At 57.8% G+C, this 17,099-nt stretch overlaps 1 protein-coding gene across 1 annotated transcript; it reads right to left on the bottom strand.

Annotated features, from left to right (window-relative positions):
• Positions 1–424: 424 nt before the first annotated feature.
• On the bottom strand, positions 425–12,172 carry LOC123935028 (long-wave-sensitive opsin 1). The gene is made up of 6 exons (XM_045995425.1): positions 12,061–12,172; positions 7,859–8,155; positions 5,289–5,457; positions 4,126–4,291; positions 2,929–3,168; positions 425–535 (listed from the first exon to the last, which is right to left on the bottom strand). Exons 1-6 carry the CDS (start codon positions 12,170–12,172, stop codon positions 425–427), a joined length of 1,095 nt encoding a protein of 364 aa, XP_045851381.1.
• Between the last annotated feature and the right edge of the window lie 4,927 nt (positions 12,173–17,099).

Genomic DNA, 17,099 nt, shown 5'->3' with positions numbered 1-17,099 from the left:
GGGTGTCAAGGGCGTCCAGCCAGCCCAACCCGGACAGCCACTTCTCAGCTCTCCCTTTCCGATTCCGTCACCACCAGCCCGCTTTGCCCTTCTCTTCCTCATGACCCTTCGATACCATCTGCAGACACAAGTCTTGGAAAATATTAAAGTGTTTGAGGCTGATCGGGGAACTGGGGATCTGCCGTTCTGTCCCCTCATGCCCTCTTGTGACCCAGTGACCAGACCCTCAGAGGCTCAGGTGTCCCCAGGCTGCAGCGGTGGCCTCTACGACTTTGTTGCTTTTGGCAAAGAGAAACTACGTTCCTTTCACAGGGATAGAGAAGAAGGGGCGGCGGAGGGGGTGGCGGCGAGAGTGCTGGTGTGGGGGCAGGGGTTATGTTTCCTGGTGGGAGCAGACCTCGTTGTTGTCATGGCTGGGAGACACTCATGCAGGTGACACCGAAGACACAGACGAGGCCTCTGTCTTGGAGGCGCTGGAGACTTCAGAGCTCTCGCCCACCTTCTTGCCGAAGAGCTGCAGGACACAGTTCCGAAACTGGCAGGACAGAAAGTGCTGGTCAGCAGAGCAGAAAGGGCCACGTACTCTGCTGAAAGTCATTCTTGGGGTATTCAAGGAGGGTCACCTGGGTGACTGAACACCCTCTCTTCCACTATTCAGAACCCTGTACGGAGAATAGAGGAGCCCGAGGCTGTCACTGACACGTGGCGATGGTCTACTCCTGCCTGTTCGTTCATCTGAGTCATTTAATTTAGAGTCTGACGGTGACTGTCGTGGGTCAGATTGTGACTCTGCTCCCCACGTCCCAGAGCTATGTTCGAGTCCTAACCAGAACCTGTGAACAGGACCTTATTTGGAAATAGAGTCCTTGTAGATGTGGTTAAGATGTACATTACCGTGAGGTCGAGCTAGAGTAGAGTGGGCCCTAATCCAATGACTAGTGTCATTAGAAGAAGGGAATTTAGACACAGACTCAGAAGGTCACGTGGAGGTGAAGACAGAGATCAGGGTGGCTTGTCTACAGGCCAAGGAGCACCTTGCCAGAGCGGTGGAGCACCACCGCCAGAAGCCAGAGTCACCCTCAGAGCCCTCAAAAGGAACCAACCTTGCCCGCACCTTGACCTCAGACTTCCAGCCTTCAGAACTAGGTGAGAAAAGAGTTCTGCTGGTTTAAGCCCCCCAGTCTGTGGCACTTTGTTACGGGAGCCTCCGGAAGCTGGTACAGAAACCAAAGATGATGCCAGCTAAGGGGCCCGTGCATAGGATGGCCTGCCTCCAGAATGTCTGGGAAAAGACTCGGAGGCATTTCAGTGAAAGGCATGTGATTGTCATCTCGTTTCCATTCCATCATCTCTGAGGACACACAGAACTAGGCTGCTAACAGTCTAGCCGCGGCCTCATGTCTTTAACCACGAGAATCTTCCAGCGTCAGGAGGGCCTCCATCTTTGCTGCTTGGCCCTAAAGAGATCTGGAATGTGTTCGTTTCTCAGATTAAGTCTCGTGTCATCACTGAGCTAACCACAGTGCCTTGAGAATGCAGATCAGAGGCATCTCCTGTACATTCCAGGCTTAGTCTTGACTACCTCCAGCTCCCTCCAACATCAAAGAAAACACACAGTCACTGAAATCAATAACACAAGAAATGGGCCAAATAGCGGAATTCATTTAGCTGAGGAATTCTTTCGACATCCGCCTCCTGAGTACCCACTCTGCGCCAGACTGTGTCCCGGGGGGATCAGCAGTGTAGAAAAAGTAACGTTCTCCGTGCTCATGGAGCACCATGACAGAAAACTCTCTCTGAATGCAGCAGAAAGAGATGACAATGTGGAAAGGGTGAAAGCAAAGTTTGAAAGCCTGGAGGGGTCCAGAAGCGCAGAAGTCTTGCCTAGGAGAGGAAATTCTGGAAGGGGAGGATGGAAAGACTCAGGTAAACACAGTACAAGTCAAGGTGGTCTAGGCTTTCAGAAACAAAAGCCAGACTTAACAAGAGACCCTTGGGAAAGCCAGGAAACAGGAGTCAGGCTAGAACTACACTCAAGGTGTTGAGGGGCCAGCAATGGAGTCCTGGGGAATCAACTCCAGCACTGGTCCTACTTAATACTTGAACATGACCCAAAGAGTGTGTGCTCAGTGAACTCTACAGGGAGTCAGGGCCGGGCCAGAGGGCGTGGAGCCATGGGCCAACCACGTAATGGAGGAACAGAGAAGAGCTAGTTGGGAGGAATGGGAGTTGGGTCTGGTGTAATGCAAGGCCCCCTCGAGGGTGGTATCTCTGGCCCATGGACCTTTCTGGTCACCATCAAGTCACACACCCACAGTTGTGCCTTACTGAAGTAGGTCTGATAGATTCAAGGAAGAATGGGGCAAATCATGCTTGGAAGGTGCGGAGCCTCGGTGGTCCCTATAACCTACCGTGAGGTCTAGGGGTCCTGGGCGGTTCACTGCTGAGGCTCCACGTGCCAGCCCCTGACAGCTGCTGCATGCCGAGGCCTTGGGCAGGCACAGCATGTTCCCCTGAACTACCCCATAAAGTCACCGAAGCCACATGTCAGTGCAGCCGAGCAGGGCCCCTTGAAGGGTTGAAAGCCGGACAGATAGATGACAGTGAAGAGGAGAGTTGTGCCTATGAAGGCAAAACGGGCACAGGCAGGGTAAACGGAGACGTGTTCAGGCATTCCCTGGGTGTTCGAGCTCCAGGATGGCCCTGAGGCCAACAGAAGGGAAGGGTAGCCGCATACCAGATGCCCTGTGGCGCCCACCCTTGGGTCGAGACTCTGAAAGAATCCAGAGCGGGGGCTTAGCTGAGCTTCCCCTGGTTGTTGTGTTGGAGGTCATTAACAGGGTCCCCCGGACATGATTCCAGGTGGGGGCCCTCCCTGGGCTCTTCTGCAGTCAATTTCTAGCTTGTCCTGCCGACGGTGTGACTTACCTGCCGGTTCATAAAGACATAGATTATGGGGTTGTAGATAGTGGCACTTTTGGCAAAGTAGGCTGGCAGGGCAGCCACCAGGGGGTGGAAGGCGTAGCCAGGATGGGCAGCGGCGAAGCATGCAAAGAACGTGTAGGGCCCCCAGCAGACACAGTAGGCGAAGATCATGATCACCACCATGCGCGTCACCTCCTTCTCCGCCTTCTGGGTGGACTCAGATTCTTTTTGCTGCTTTGCCACCTGGGGGAGACAGAGATTCATGCCTGGGGCCGAGGAGTGGAAGAGTCCCTCTGGACTCCTACCCCAGGGGACTCTATGGCTATTGGTGGACAGCGGCTCAAGGAGTCAGCGCGGGGATGGGGAGTGATGAGAGAAGGCGATGCCCCGCCCCCGTGCTGGTCAGCGGCCAGCTCTCAGCCGAGGGAGCCCGCAGCCTGGCTTAGGCTGGACGGGGCCGGCCTTGAGGGAGGCTTGGAAACACAGCTGGCCCTGGGGGAGAGGGCCTCAAGCCAGGGCCTTCCGAGCTCTTGGCTTAGCTGGGCTAAGCCACACAAAAGGAATTCGGGAAGGAGCCAAGGAGGCCATTCTTAGCCTCACGCCGTCCCTTATCCGTGTGTCCCCTCCAGTGCTCAGGTCTGAGGGGCTGAGCGCGAGGAGACCCCGAGGCTGGACACTGCCCGCGGTGGGCAAGGACGCAGCCCAGAACTAACATGGCTCAAGCCCTGGTTGGGTTCCTGCGGGAGGCAGCTGGGTTGCCTCTGATCCCCAACTGCTAGTGGGGCTGGGGGTGGGCAAGCGGGGCGGGGGGCACGTCACGGGCTGAAGGCAGGGAGCTTGTGGCCTTCACTCTAGAAAGACCTTATGGATACTCGTTTTGCTTGCGGATACAGCTGGCTGCACGGGACTGCCCGGGAAAGCCCGGCTTCCCCCCCAGAGGGGAACCATCCTGGGTCAGGGAGGAAATGCAGCTCTGCTCCCTTATTGGGCCCCACGTGAAGGGGGGCTGTCCCCTCCCATCTCGCAGGGGCAAGCAGAAGGGAGCCCGGGCTGCAGGGGCTGCTCCCAAGGAACAGTTGGTTGGAGGGCAGGAGAGAGGACTGGGTGATCCTCGGTGCCAGCCCTAAGCTCTCTGGCCCTCGGGATCCTGCCAGGCCAGGGGGGTGGGTGCGGGGAGGCCCGGAGGGTTTGGGGGCTTACTGCGCGGATGGCCAGCCACACTTGGAGGTAGCAGAGTATGATGACACTGAGCGGGATGATACAGCACGTGACCATGAGCACGATCATGTAGGACTGCACCCCCGGGTACGAGCTGCCACTGAACACGTCCGGGCCACACGACGTCTTCAGGCCATGGGGCCAGTACCTGCAGAGAAGGGCTGGCAGCCTGTCCTGATGCAGGCAGGGTGGCCTGGGACCCCCTCAGGCCAGGCGCGCCACCGACCTGGGTGGCAAGATTGCTGGGTTTTGTTTTTTTGAAGCTCCATCCATTTATTTTAGAGAGGGGGGAGGGGCAGGGGGAGAGGGAGACCGAATCCTCAAAGCAGCTCCCTGCTCATAGCAGGGCGAACACGGGGTTCCATCCCGGGAGCCTGAGACCACGACCTGAGCCAAAACCAAGAATCGGCTGCTCAACAGACTGAGCCAGGCAGGCACCCCAGGATTGTTTGGTTTTGAAAATTATGGGGAAATTCACATGACAGGAATGAACCGTTTTTGAGACGAGCAGTTCAGTGCTGTTCGGTACATTCACAGTGTTGGGCAATCACCGCCTCTGCCTAGTTCTCCAGCACCTTCATCGCCCCCAAAGGAAACCCGTGGGTAGCATTTTGGTAAACCTTTGTCCGGGTCTAGGTCTCATAGCTCCTTCCTTTTTTTATTGTGGTAAAGTACTCATAACATCTGAGTGCCCAAAGAAGCGGCCCGGCCAAGACACCAATGACCTACAGACCCAGCTGTACAGACAACCCAAGCAGCCTCTGAAAGGGAGGCCCCTCGGAATGTTCGAGAAAGGGGCCTGGGGCAGAGTGGTTTAAGGGGCCCTGCTTTCACTTGCAGCTCCTCCCAGGGCTCGAACTCATTGCCTTTCTCTGTGTGCTCCCACGAGTGTTTCACGCTTGGGGGAAACAGACCTTTCCAGAGCCCCTGAGACCACAGGCAGACAGATTTATACATCTGTAGACACTGCACCCTCAGAGGGGTCCCAGGGAGAGTTGGGTCCATCCTCGCTTTACTCATGGGGTCACAGAGGCCCAGAAACAGGAAGCAATTTGCCCCAAGGTCCCAGAGGGAATCGGGAGTCTGCCCCTCCCCCACCGTCCTTCACCCTGTGCCCTGAACGAGCTGCCTTCCCAGTGCCTCACCTGCTCCAGCCAAAGATGGGTGGGGCGGTCCACACAGCAGCCCAGATCCAGGAAAAGGCAATGCCTGCGATGGCTAGTTTGGCATCAAACCTCACGTTGCCAAAGGGCTTGCAGACTACCATCCACCTCTCCCAGGAAATGATGGCCAGGGACCAGAGACCCGTGATCCCTGCAGGGGACAGAAGGCAGATGAGGGCTTTGAGCCTCCAAAGTCCCTCCTTCCATCCAGACCAGCTGACACCTACCTGCAACGCTGAATTCTCCCCCAAAGTGTATTCGGGTCCAGGGGGCAGTGGGTGTCTTGGTCAATTCCTCTGACACCCCCTTTCCCCATTCTTTCCTCTCGGACCAGTACCGCCCCCCCCCCCCCCCCGGCTTCCTAGCTCTCTTCCCGTTGGCCACCAGCCCTTCTTCCGACGCTGATGCCCCTCCCGATGGCCACACACACACCCACGTGACTGCACTGAGGTGCTGTTGTCCCAGCCGAGGGCAAGGAAACACGACGCATCCAGCGACCCGTGCCCCTTCTGCCGCTCTGCACACTGGTTTGGGCTCCCAGATCTCCCCCCACTGCCCGCCACCTGGCAGGTGGAGACGGTGTCTTCCTGTCCTGCTTATACGCTGGAGGTCTGTGGGCAGCATTCAGGGCTCCACGAACTGGGGCAGGAAGAAAGACGGCTTTGTTTGTGGTAACCTCTAGTGGACACTGGGCATTTCCTTCCGTTATTAGCACAGCGGCATCAGCAATGCCTGGGACTTGGTCACATTCCAGAAGCGGAAACATTTCCCAATATCACCACATTCCTTTCCACTTGGCAATTTCAGGGGCTGTCCAGCCAGATCCAGTTATGTGGTACTTTAATAAAGAACGGTGTCAATCATACTTCTAAATAATACATTCGCTAATAGTTTTAATGAAGGACTATGCCACTAATCAATATTTAATACTTTGATCATTATATTTCAGTATCACTGGATTCCTTTGTAATCCTGTACATCTTGTCGTGCACCTTGGTGAACATTCTCCCGGGGAGGGTCCACAGGCTCCTCGGCACCTCTGTGACTCGAAAACAGACCTCAAGCAGAGACAGAAGCGAGTGGGGAATCCTGACAGAACCAGAGACAGGCCCAAGTGGAGATGAAGGTGCACTGAGCACTTGGAAATGGGGATGGGTCTTCTCTGCTTTGCCCTCCCCGGGCAGCCCCATCTGTACCTTTGGGAGAGTGATGGGCCGTCGTCCGTAATGAGAGGGGTTGGGGGGACAGCGTGCGCCCCTGCACAGTGAGCTTCACCTCGCCCCCAAGGCCTGCCCCCATTTTACAGATGGGAAAATGGAGGCGCGGCGCGGTAACCTAATTCAGTGGCATTCACTGCTCGAAGAATTCAAATCTGGGGCCAGGGACCCCCCTCCTTCCTCAGGCCCTTGCCGTCCTTGTGTCTTTGTTTTCTCTTCTAATCTCCACCTCCTCGGAATGCGAACTGGAGATCAGTTTACGTAGCAATTAGGCAAGCCCAAGATGGATATGGGAACCAAGGACCCAGGAATGATGACCAGATGGTTCTGGGCAGCTTCTCATATGGAAGAGCTGGTGTGACAGGCGGGGGCCTGGAGACTCAGGCTGCGTGCGCCAAGCCCCGTGGCCCTTAGGCGCTCTGTTTTCTTGGATGGGCACCAAGCTGCAACCCTCAGCCCTCCGTTCTTCCATGGGGGCCTGGCCCAAGAGCTCCCGGAGGGCATCTCAGCCTCAGCGGGCCTGCCTGTCCTCCTGTTCCTTGTGGGCCCCAGAGAAAGACACCTGGCCTTATGGCAGCCCCCCGTGGAGCCCCACGTGTGCAGGTCCAGCTCCCGCTGTAGCCTCCGCACCCCTCCTTCTGTCAAGTGCCGGCGGCCCCCAGCTCTCCTTCCTCGGCTGTCCCGTCCCAGCTCCCTGCTTGTCTGGTGGACTTAAGATTCAGGTCCCCCATTGTCTCGTCCAGCTCCTGAGAGAACTGATGTGCCATGTGGTCACATCTGGGACAGGGACCCCTCTTGCCAGGACTTGGAACGACCTCGGGGCGGGGTCCCTATACTCTCGCGCCCGGCACGTGGCTTCTTCTTTGCCGATGTCGACCCGAGCAGAGCCAAGCAGAGCCAAGGCCCACAGAGGTGTTAGCGATGGGGGTGGGGAAGGGGATCTGGGATCTAGTTTCAATATTCCAAGAGCTCGAGTGGGACGTGCTTCCTTCCCTGGAGAAAGCTGGCACAGGTGAGCTGAAGGGCACATGTCCCTGACCTGAGCACAAGTTGTGTTTGCCGTGACCAGAGCCCTTCCCTCCCGCACGATTCTGGGACTGTCTGGTGCTGTAGGCGTCTCCTCCCACGCCAGCTGCACAAACAGGCCCGTCTCAGGGTGGGCACTCGGGATGCCTGCTTGCTGGACGGCAACCGGCCCGCCCCATAACGATCCAAGCTCGGTTCGCCCTGCAGGTCCGTCTCCCTTCAAATATGTACCCTGGGCACACCTCGGGGGTTGCTGCATGAGCGTGTCCTTTACACGCGCCGTCTGCGTCTGCCCCGAGCCTGGCTTACCACACAAGGAGACAGTGTAGCCCTCCAGGACACACAGAGGGTGGCCCAGCACGAAGTAGCCATAGATCTGGTTCACGACGCTGATGGTGCTGGCGATGATGGTCTCCGCTAGGTCAGCGACTGCCAAGTTCACCAGGATCCAGTTCAGGGGGTGACGCAACTTCTTGAACCTCATGGTGGCTGCCAGCACAAGCCCGTTCGTGAAAACAGACGCAAAGACCACGAAGATCATCCAGGCGCTGGTGAGGTGGTACACCCACCTGGGAGCGATGTGGTAATTGGGGCCTTCGAAGGGGCCTGCAAGGCAGGAGGCGCAGAGTGGGGACAGGAGCTGGGGCTCAGCACTACCAGCCGCACGGCTGTGCCCTCCCCGGCCCTCCCTGCCTTGTCGGAGCGACGCTTGTCCTCCGGAAGCGGAGCGGCAGCTCGGCCCCTCGGGACCACCGTCTCCGCACTCCTCTGTGACCTTCTAGCTGGTATCGGAGCTACCCACGCACGCGTCCCGTTGTCCATCTCACACGCGGGACCAGCACACAATCGGTGTTCGGAGAATGAATGAATGAGCTGTGAGTCGGATTGTATCCCCCCCGAAAAGACATGTCGGAGTCCCGACGGCCAGCACGTGCGAGTGTGACCTTATCTGGACACAGGGTCTACCCAGAGGCAATCGAGTTACATGAGGTCGTTAGGGTGGGGCCCTGAGCCCACAGGACCGGGTCCCTCTACGAGGGGGTCATTTGGACGCAGAGACGGGCACACGGCGGGAGGCCACGTGAGGAGGGGGACAGAGCTCGACTGGAGGCTTCCCCAAGCCCAGGAACGCCACTGATGGCCAGTGACCACCAGAAACTGGAGGAGAGTCCGGAGCCGACGGTCCCTCAGAGCCGCCAGGAGGAGCCACGCCTGCCCACACCTGGATCTCGGACTGCGGGCCCCCGGTCTGTGAGGGAAGGGATTTCGCTCGTTGGAGCCACTCGCTGTGGGGGGCTTGGTCATGGAGGACCTAGGAAATGCACACAGATCGCAAAGGAGGGCTAACTCCCCTTTACTACAACACAGTAGTTCTGCGCCTCTCTGTCTGGGAAGGACCTTTCTCACCACCATCATTTTTGGCAGAATAGGGGAAGGGGTTATAAGCCGGTGCCCACCACCATCCAACAAGGCCGTGCAGCGCCTGGGAAAGCATCCACGCGGAGCCCAAGTTTACCAGGACGCCTCTGTGGTGTGTTTCAAAAGCCCAACTCAAACCAGTTTTAGCACCACGAATTGTGTAAGACTGATGAATCCCAGACCTGCACCCCTGAACCAAACAATCCATTGTATGTTAGTAAAAAGAAGAAAATAAAAAGTAAGGCTTTCTGGGATCCCCTGGCTACAAGCAATGTGGTAGATCTCGCTCCCCCCGCCAGCACAAGTGGACCCCACGGCACCCACGGCTCCCTGGGACCAGACCCCTGAGTACCGAAGGCCTGCGTGTACCAGTCTCTGTGCAGAAGGAAGCAGAGGGAAACAATGGGGAACAGAGACCATCCCCCCCAAATTGCCAACAGACTGTCCCCGGAAACTACAGTGGGTCAGTTTGAGAACAGCAGCTGGAACTGGGAGGTGTTTGGAACACTCTGGCTTGGGGATAATTTCAAGATGAGGCCGCCAGAGCGTCCTTCCCAGACAGCCCGTGGAGTCCAAATTGGGCAGGGCAGGGACAAGAGGGGACAGGGCAGTGTGCAGTGGGGGAGGGGAGAGGAGGGTCCCGAAGGTGGGAAGTCACAGAGGAGGGTCGTCTACAGGAGGAATTTCGTACAGAAATGGGTATCACAGTGAACTCACAGGAGAAGAGGTTCTGAAGAAAATTCTGCAGGGAGGGAGTTAGGTGTGGGGGCAGATAAAGAAGCAAGATTTCCTTGAATAGACCTTGTTCTCTAGATTTTAATGTGGAATCTTGTAAGTATTTTATTACATAATTTTAAAACAACATTAAATTTTAGGGTGCCCAGGTGGCTCAGTGGATTAAAGCCTCTGCCTTCAGCTCAGATCATGATCCCGGAGTCCTGGGATCGAGCCCCGCATCGGGCTCTCTGCTCGGCAGGGAGGCTGCTTCCCCCCTCTCTCTGCCTGCCTCTCTGCCTGCTTGTGATCTCTCTCTCTGTGTCAAATAAATAAATAAAATCCTTAAAAAAATAAAAATAAAAACAACGTTTAATTTTTAAAAAGTAATCCCGGAAAATCCAAAATAAAACAAACGAAACTAAATGTATATCCACTCAGAGGCATAATCACATAGGAAGGGATTATTCTAAAGGACTTGGAAAGACACTAGATAAAAAGACCTGTCCAAAGTTTTGGGTGATCACATCGTTGATGGTAGTGTTGGTGTCCTTATTCTGAGACCGTTGTGAGTGTCTTTGAGATCAAGCAAACGAGTAATTAAATGATATTCTAATTCTTCCAGGCAAAGCCCTTGAGAACAGGATTCCTAGTGGGAGGAAAGGAGACACAGAGGTCAACCCCAGCTGGCTCTGCTGGGAAACCAAGTCATCACTTTGGAATCGGGGCAATAAAAAGAAAGAAGGGGCATTTCTCTCGCCTTTCCTATACACACTGTGCCCTTGGGGAACCCAAGAGTCGATGAGGGCATCGTTCCTCTGTCAAAGTGCGCTAGCTATGGATGCGCGTGGGGTCAAGGAACCAGAACGGCAGCAGCCGCCAACGCCCCAGGAAAAGGGACGCCGTCCTAAGGGAGAGCTGGATCCAACGGCCGCCAAGCCGGTCTTCCGAGCAACTACCGGTTTGCACAAACGTAATGACAGACGAGGTGGGGGACGCCACCCGTGGGAAACCGCCGGCGAAGTCTGAAGGGGACGAGCCCAGGGACGAGCGACCCCTTTCCGTCGACAAATCAGTTACAAGGAGGCAGAGGGGGAGCCTCGAAATTCAAAGAGGATGAGAAGAGAGCGATCAATCTGAGCATGGTGGTTCAAGCAGAGGGAGAACAAAATGTGTGATTGTTCTTTCAATACCGACTAGGAGACTGGATGATCCCAAGGCAACGTTACCTTCCGGGTGTGACAATGACGCGGCGGGTACGTTTCTCAAGCGGTTCGCAGAGGAAATAGTGTGATATCTCAGGTCTGCTTCTGGAAATCGGGGAGGGGGGCGTTACACACTGGCCTCCGCTTCAGTCAGTACTTGAGTTTGGGGGGAGGACAAAACGGAACCTCAGGCCTCAGTGAAGCCCTCTCCTCCGGGAGAGCACGGCCGCGTCTCCACCGAGGCCATGACGGGATGCGGACTCTCAGGTCAGCGCAAACTTCGGGGTCTCAGTCAGTTCGGCCCGGGAGCCCTGGCTATCAAGGAGCTGGTGTGGCTTCTGGACACCACGGCACGTGAGACATTCCCGAAGGAACAGATGGTCTTTGGTTTGGAGGAGCGACTGGGGAAGGGGGGCAGGGGCTAGGGGCCGCCGGTGTCCTCAGCTCTTTCCAGGGCTTGCATGCAAAGCTTTTGGACTGGCCCGCTCCCAGGGCATAACTCGCGCCGCCCCTGCAGAGGAAGAGCTGCTCTGGGAGCCACGCGAGCCTCCCCCCAAGAATGCGCAGCCAAAGTCTGCGGGCGCCGGGCGCACGGTTGGAGAAGATGACTACCGCTGTCCCTGGTTGGAGACGACTACCGCTGTCCCTGGTTGGAGACGACTACCGCTGTCCCTTCCAACCCTGAGTGTGGAGAAGTCACTCACCCTCCTCCGGGGCAGCCGCCCAGCCTCCCGCTCCCACTGTTTGCCTCCTTTTGCCTTCGGGAGATGCAAAAATGAGGCAGACCCGGCTTCCTCCCCAGGAAGCTCAGGGAAGGGCATCCAGATAGACGCACCAGCACCGAATGCAGTGAGCCTGGGACCACAAGGAACTAGGTAGTGAATGTCCCTGGGACAGGGATTTTCCAAAGGTCTGGGAAGTCTGTGTGGTTTGAAAATGCCGGTTCCACATTATGGTGTCCTTTTACAATGAGAATGCCCCCCCCCCCCCCGATTTCACGTCATCATAGAGATTAAGCGAGAAGACCACCTCGGCTGAGGACGATGCGCGGAAGAGAAGTCTCGCAACCGGGCTGGGCGGCCAGCGGCCCCCTGTGCGGGCACTAAGGCCCAGTGTCCCTGGAAGGCTGCCCTAGCCAGTGTGACCCGGCCTTCACAGCACCTGCTCGCTCACCTCTGGTGGCGTTGCTGTTGGTGTAGGTGAAGATGCTCGCCTGGGTGCTGTCCTCATAGCCGGGCTGCGGATGCCCACCTGCAAGCCTTTGGGGGCCCCACCGCTGGGTCATGACTCCAGAAAGCCCCGTCCTCAGTGCCTGCCAGCCCTGGCGCTGCCTGGGGGTCATGGCGCTTTATACCGGCCCGTGGGATCAGCCCAGGCTTCCTCACCTTAAAAGCTCCCAAACCCTTCCCCCCCTGATCTCTTAATTGGGCCTTAGACCTCCTCCTCCCCCACCCCTTGCCTCCTGGCTCCTAAGATGAGCCTGCAAGGGCGGCTCAGAAGGATTTTCTGGGAACCCAACTCGGAGCCCCCAGCTTGCGCAGGTGGCTGTGGGAGCTGCCGTGGGCCCTCACCCATGTTCACATTCCCTTTCCTCCCTACCGTGTGGCACTCGCTCTTAGGTCAGCTGGACCCAGGCTTCAAGACCTCCAGATTGGGGCATGCGGTAGGGAAGCAGCCCAGAGCCTAGACCTGCCTTCCCTGCCTGGTTTGCTGCAGAGCCGTGGGAGGTGCGGGGCCGGGAGGCTTTGCCGTGCCCAGGCCGGGAAGGGGGCCTCCCTGCGGGTCAGGCCATCTCGCGGACTCAAGCGGGTGCAAGCTTTCCCGAGGAAGGGGGACTGGTGTGAGGTGCAGAGAGGCCGCACTGCGCATCTTGCTTTCCACTGCCTGCTGCCCCTTGCGACCCGCGCTCCCCAGGAGCTACGCCAACAGAGGGCTCGCGGGGTGGCAGGGGCTCATGGGGGAGCCCTCCCAGCAGCCTTTCCGGAGCCCCTGAAGGGGCCCACACGCATTCACATTCCACCTGCTCAAGTCTCTGTCCCCTGAGTTCATGACCTTTCCTTGGACCACTCCCGACCACACCTCCTTCAAAGCAAACCCGTCAACAGACTGTTGCGACCGGCCGCCTCCCGGGTCCTCTTCGCCCCCTGATGTCTGGCTGCAGGCCTTGGGCCTGGCCGCGCTCCAGTTTCATGCTGATCGCCCAAGTCTGCAGCCCTTGTCCCCGTCTACAGGGGAGCACATCTTGTCTCACGGGTTCCCGCCAGCTCCTCTTTACACAGTCCTGAAATTCAGCGGCCTCTGTCACCTCCTTTGGGTTGGCCTGAAACTCAGGAAAGCAAGACCTGGGCACATGACGTCACCTCCCCACTCTCAGTGCCGTGACTCGGCAGCACCCCAGGCTACGGCTCCTGGTGGCGTGGCCGGGGCTCCAGGTGGCGGATGGAATGCCTTGGCTGCGTCCCTGGCGGCTGGAGCTCCGGGGGGCCCCGGGGTGGCCACCCAGAGGGAGAATAGCTCCGAGCATGGGTCAGCGTCTGCCGCGTGCCTGGGGCCAGGCTAGGAGCTCCGTGTGGCATCGAAGGAAGGAGTCCTGACCACAGTCTTGCCAGGCCCCACTGGCAGCCTGGAAAGCTGGGCTCACTGCCCAGGGGTAGCTGGAAAGCCCAGGGAACATGTCCCCAGCACTTACACTCCTAGATACCTGCTGAAGAGAAGTGAAGACATATGTCGCGGACGTGTACGGGGACACTCCGAGCAGCACCGCTCACCGGAAGCCAAAATATAGAAACAGGCGAAAAATGAACGAATGAACAGAGCGTGGCCTGGCCGTGCAGCAGGCCGCCGTGCACCGTAGCCAGGGACGGAGTTCCGGCCGCGGCGCCAGGAGCGGCCTGCGGAGTAGGACCCCGAAGCCCCCACACTGGATGATTCCGCGGAGAGGAAATGTCCAGAATAGGCAAGTCCGCGGAGACAGAAAACGGAGGGGGGGTTGCCGGAGGCGGGGGTTGGGGTGGACAGCGGGGAGTGACTGCTCGTGCGAACAGGGGTTCTTTTGGGGGGTGATGGAAATATTCTAAAGTTCAACTGTGGAGCTGCAGCCCCAGTGGAAAGCAGGCTGGCGACTCCTCGTGTGGCCCAGCAGAATTGCCAGGAACGACCCAAGAGGATGCGGAGCCGGGGCGGCCAGCATGAGCACAGCAGCTTCAAGGCGCCCTGGGAGGCGCAGGCCTCTGAACGTAGCTTGACGTGACGAGGTTTTGTGACTTCCTGGTTTACGCCTTTCCCTCCTCCTGGGTCCCAGGGAGCTTTGTCTGCCTGTACCCCACCACGGTCAAAGAATCAGAGCCTGTGAGAACGTCAGAACTAAAAGTGGACCTCCTGGGCGTGCCTGGATGGCTCAGTCTGTTGAGTGACTGCCTTCGGCTCAGGTCATGATGCTGGGGTCCTGGGGTCGAGCCCCACATTGGCCTCTCCGCTCAGTAAGAAGCCTGCTTCTCCCTCTGCCTCTGCCCCTCCTCCAGCTTGTACTCTCTCTCTCTCTCTCTCTCCCTCCCTCCTTTGCTCACTCTCTGTCTCTTAGATGGGTAAATAAAATCTTTAAAAATATAAAAATAAAAGTGGGTCTTCTCTGAGGTCACCACCGAACCTGGCCCCTTCTGAGCACCAGACATGGGATGGCCTCTGCCCAGCTCCACCAGGGACTGGCAGGGTGGCCTTAGATGGGCCGACCCCTCCCTCTCAGGCCAGGTTCACCCTCTTTCTGCAGGGAGATGACCAATCCTGCCTGCCCCCGACCCCACGGGATGACCAGAGACATCCAGGGCCACCCTGTTGTGCAGAAGGAACCGCCTCGGTGGGGGTCTGGCCGAACTGAAGCAGGCTGTGTGCGGGAGCCTCCCGCTTGCGCCCCAGAGCTGGCCCTTGTTTAGCATGACCCTGATGACGGAGCTGGGTCTGCCCGAGGACCCGGGGAGGGGGCGGGGGGAGGCGGAGGCCAGAGGAGCTGGGGCCAGTGGTGAGCCCGGGCTGTCACGTCGCTGGGAGTGGGGTGCTAATTGATGATTAGGGCTAACAGAAGATCAAGTCTCATTTTAGCGTAAAGCAGATTACTGCCCCGGAAAGTCACCTAGCACCTGGACGCCCACGTGTGCTCCCCGAGGCGAGGGGGATGAGCCGGGAGGAGTTGGGCCAAAATGCGCTGGAGCAGCAGGAGGCACAGCAGGGGGAGGGGCCTCTCACCGCCAAGGGCTGGGGGCTCACACCGGCCACTCTGGCCCAGGCTGCAGGAGGACACGCCCGCCTCGTCTCTGACCCCACTGCTCCCAAGCGACCAAGCGAGGCGGCGAGGGGGTGCCGAGTCCGCGCCTGGCACCCCGCAGGCCGGCGGCTGTGTCGGAAACAGCTCAGGCTACAGGGCAAAGGGACTGTTGGCTGGTTTGTCTGTGACGTTTTCGTGTGTGCGATGAAACGTACATCAGGTCAAACTTCCCACGCGCACCACTTGCCCGTGTACGGCACAGCACACCATCCGCCTCCAGCGCGCTTCCCGTCATCCCAAGCCGGATCTCTGTCCCCGTTCGACACCGACACCTCCCCGCAGCCCCCAGCACCTCAGAGGTGGGCTCCTACAGTGTCTGTCCTTTCGTGTCCGGTTCCTCTCAGCTGGCAGAACGTTTTCAAAGACCATCCATTGCCTTTGACTTTCAAATAGTTTTACATACATCGACTTTTAATTTTCATGTGGCCAAATGCGACTCTGTTTCCTTTTTGGTTTCTGGTGGAAAAGTTCTCCCACTGTGAGTTCCTCGGAGATCCGTCAAATGCACCGTGTGTGGGAAGTCCGAAGGCGAGGGCTGGACAGTCCCCCATTCCCGCGACTGTCCCATGGCATCCCAAACTGCTCACCTCAGAACCTGACAACAATCAGATTTGCTTCACCCTCCAGCTGACCAAGTCCCCCTCCGGTCAATGTCCCCTTTGTGGTCCAATCTCCATGCTCTTCGGCTCAGGCCCCTAATCTCCCCCCATCTGCCGTGGGCCTCCTGGAGCGCTGTCACGCCTGCCCTCTGTGACCTTGAGCGAGTCAGTCACCATCTCTGAGCACGTGTCCTTATCAGGAAGAGGGGATGACATGTATTTGCTGTAAGGCTTGAAGGAGATCATCCTTTGGAGAAGTTCCAGCACAGTATTTGACAGAGAATTCGGTCCAACCATGCGTTCCAGAGATACTCATCGAGCAGCCGGTGGGGCCAGGGTGCAAACGCACGGACATCCCTGTGCCTCACAACTGCGTTCTAGCCGGGGAAGAGACCGTGGCCAGCAGACTTCATAAGTGAGCTGTGACAAGTAGGATGGAGAACAGGAAAAGGGAAACAGGACACAGGGGTTGGGGTGGCAGGGTAGAAAGGAAACGGGTGTCCATTTTCATAGGGCATCCGGGGGGGCCTCTCTGAGAAAGGGCTATGGGAGCAAAGACTTAAAGGAAGGAAGGAGGGGGCCATGTAGAGATCTGAGGAAGACACCCCAGGAGAGAACCAGCAAGTAAGTGCAAAGGCCCTGGGGCAGGAACATGCCTGGAATGTTCAAAGAACAGTATCCTCCCTGTTCTGGAGACCAGGGTAGCAGGAGCAGAGTGAGTGGAGACTAGAAAGAAGAAAGGTCAGAGAGGCGATGGCGGCCAGAGCATGTGTGTCCTGGAGTCCATTTTCCACATGTTGGCTTTCACTGGGAGTGACGCACAGAGCCCTGCACGATTCTCAGGGAAATGTGACACGATGGGACCTGGCTGCTGTCCTGAGAGGGGAAACAACTGAGGCAGATGCGGGGTGATCGGGTGAGAAGCACTCGGCGGGGCCAGGGGAGAGATGGTGATGGCTTCACCAGGGAAGGGCCAGGCCAGCAGGATGGGCAGGAGCGTCAGGTGCCCGGAAGTTTCTGCAGGTAGAGCCAACAGGATTTCCTGGTGGCATCGGCGGAAGCAGTTGGAGAAAGGGAGGAGCCAAGGCCAACTCCAGAGTTTGGGGCCTGAGCAACTAGAAGGATGGAGGTTATCCTCAGCCGAGAAGTCGGGGCCACGGGCAGCGGGGGTTCGGCTGGTGGAGGGAGGCTGTGAGCACCAGGAACGCGGGTGTAAACCACCAATGTCAGGAACAAACAGGGCCCGTCCCCTTGACCCACAGACGTTATTCAAAGAGATTATGCGGAACAACTTA

The sequence above is a fragment of the Meles meles genome, chromosome X (genome assembly GCF_922984935.1).
Source record: "Meles meles chromosome X, mMelMel3.1 paternal haplotype, whole genome shotgun sequence".
Classification (NCBI taxonomy): Eukaryota; Metazoa; Chordata; class Mammalia; order Carnivora; family Mustelidae; genus Meles; species Meles meles.
This window is presented reverse-complemented; position numbering and strand designations above follow the sequence as displayed.

What these genes read in the sequence shown, in the direction of transcription:
- LOC123935028 (XM_045995425.1), bottom strand. Translation starts at nt 12,172, where the DNA reads ATGACCCAGCGGTGGGGCCCCCAAAGGCTTGCAGGTGGGCATCCGCAG. An exon ending in CAACAGCAACGCCACCAGAG is followed by an intron (nt 8,156 to 12,060) that starts GTGAGCGAGCAG and finishes CCTGCCTTGCAG; the next exon opens with GCCCCTTCGAAGGCCCCAAT. An exon ending in CTACACTGTCTCCTTGTGTG is followed by an intron (nt 5,458 to 7,858) that starts GTAAGCCAGGCT and finishes TGTCCCCTGCAG; the next exon opens with GGATCACGGGTCTCTGGTCC.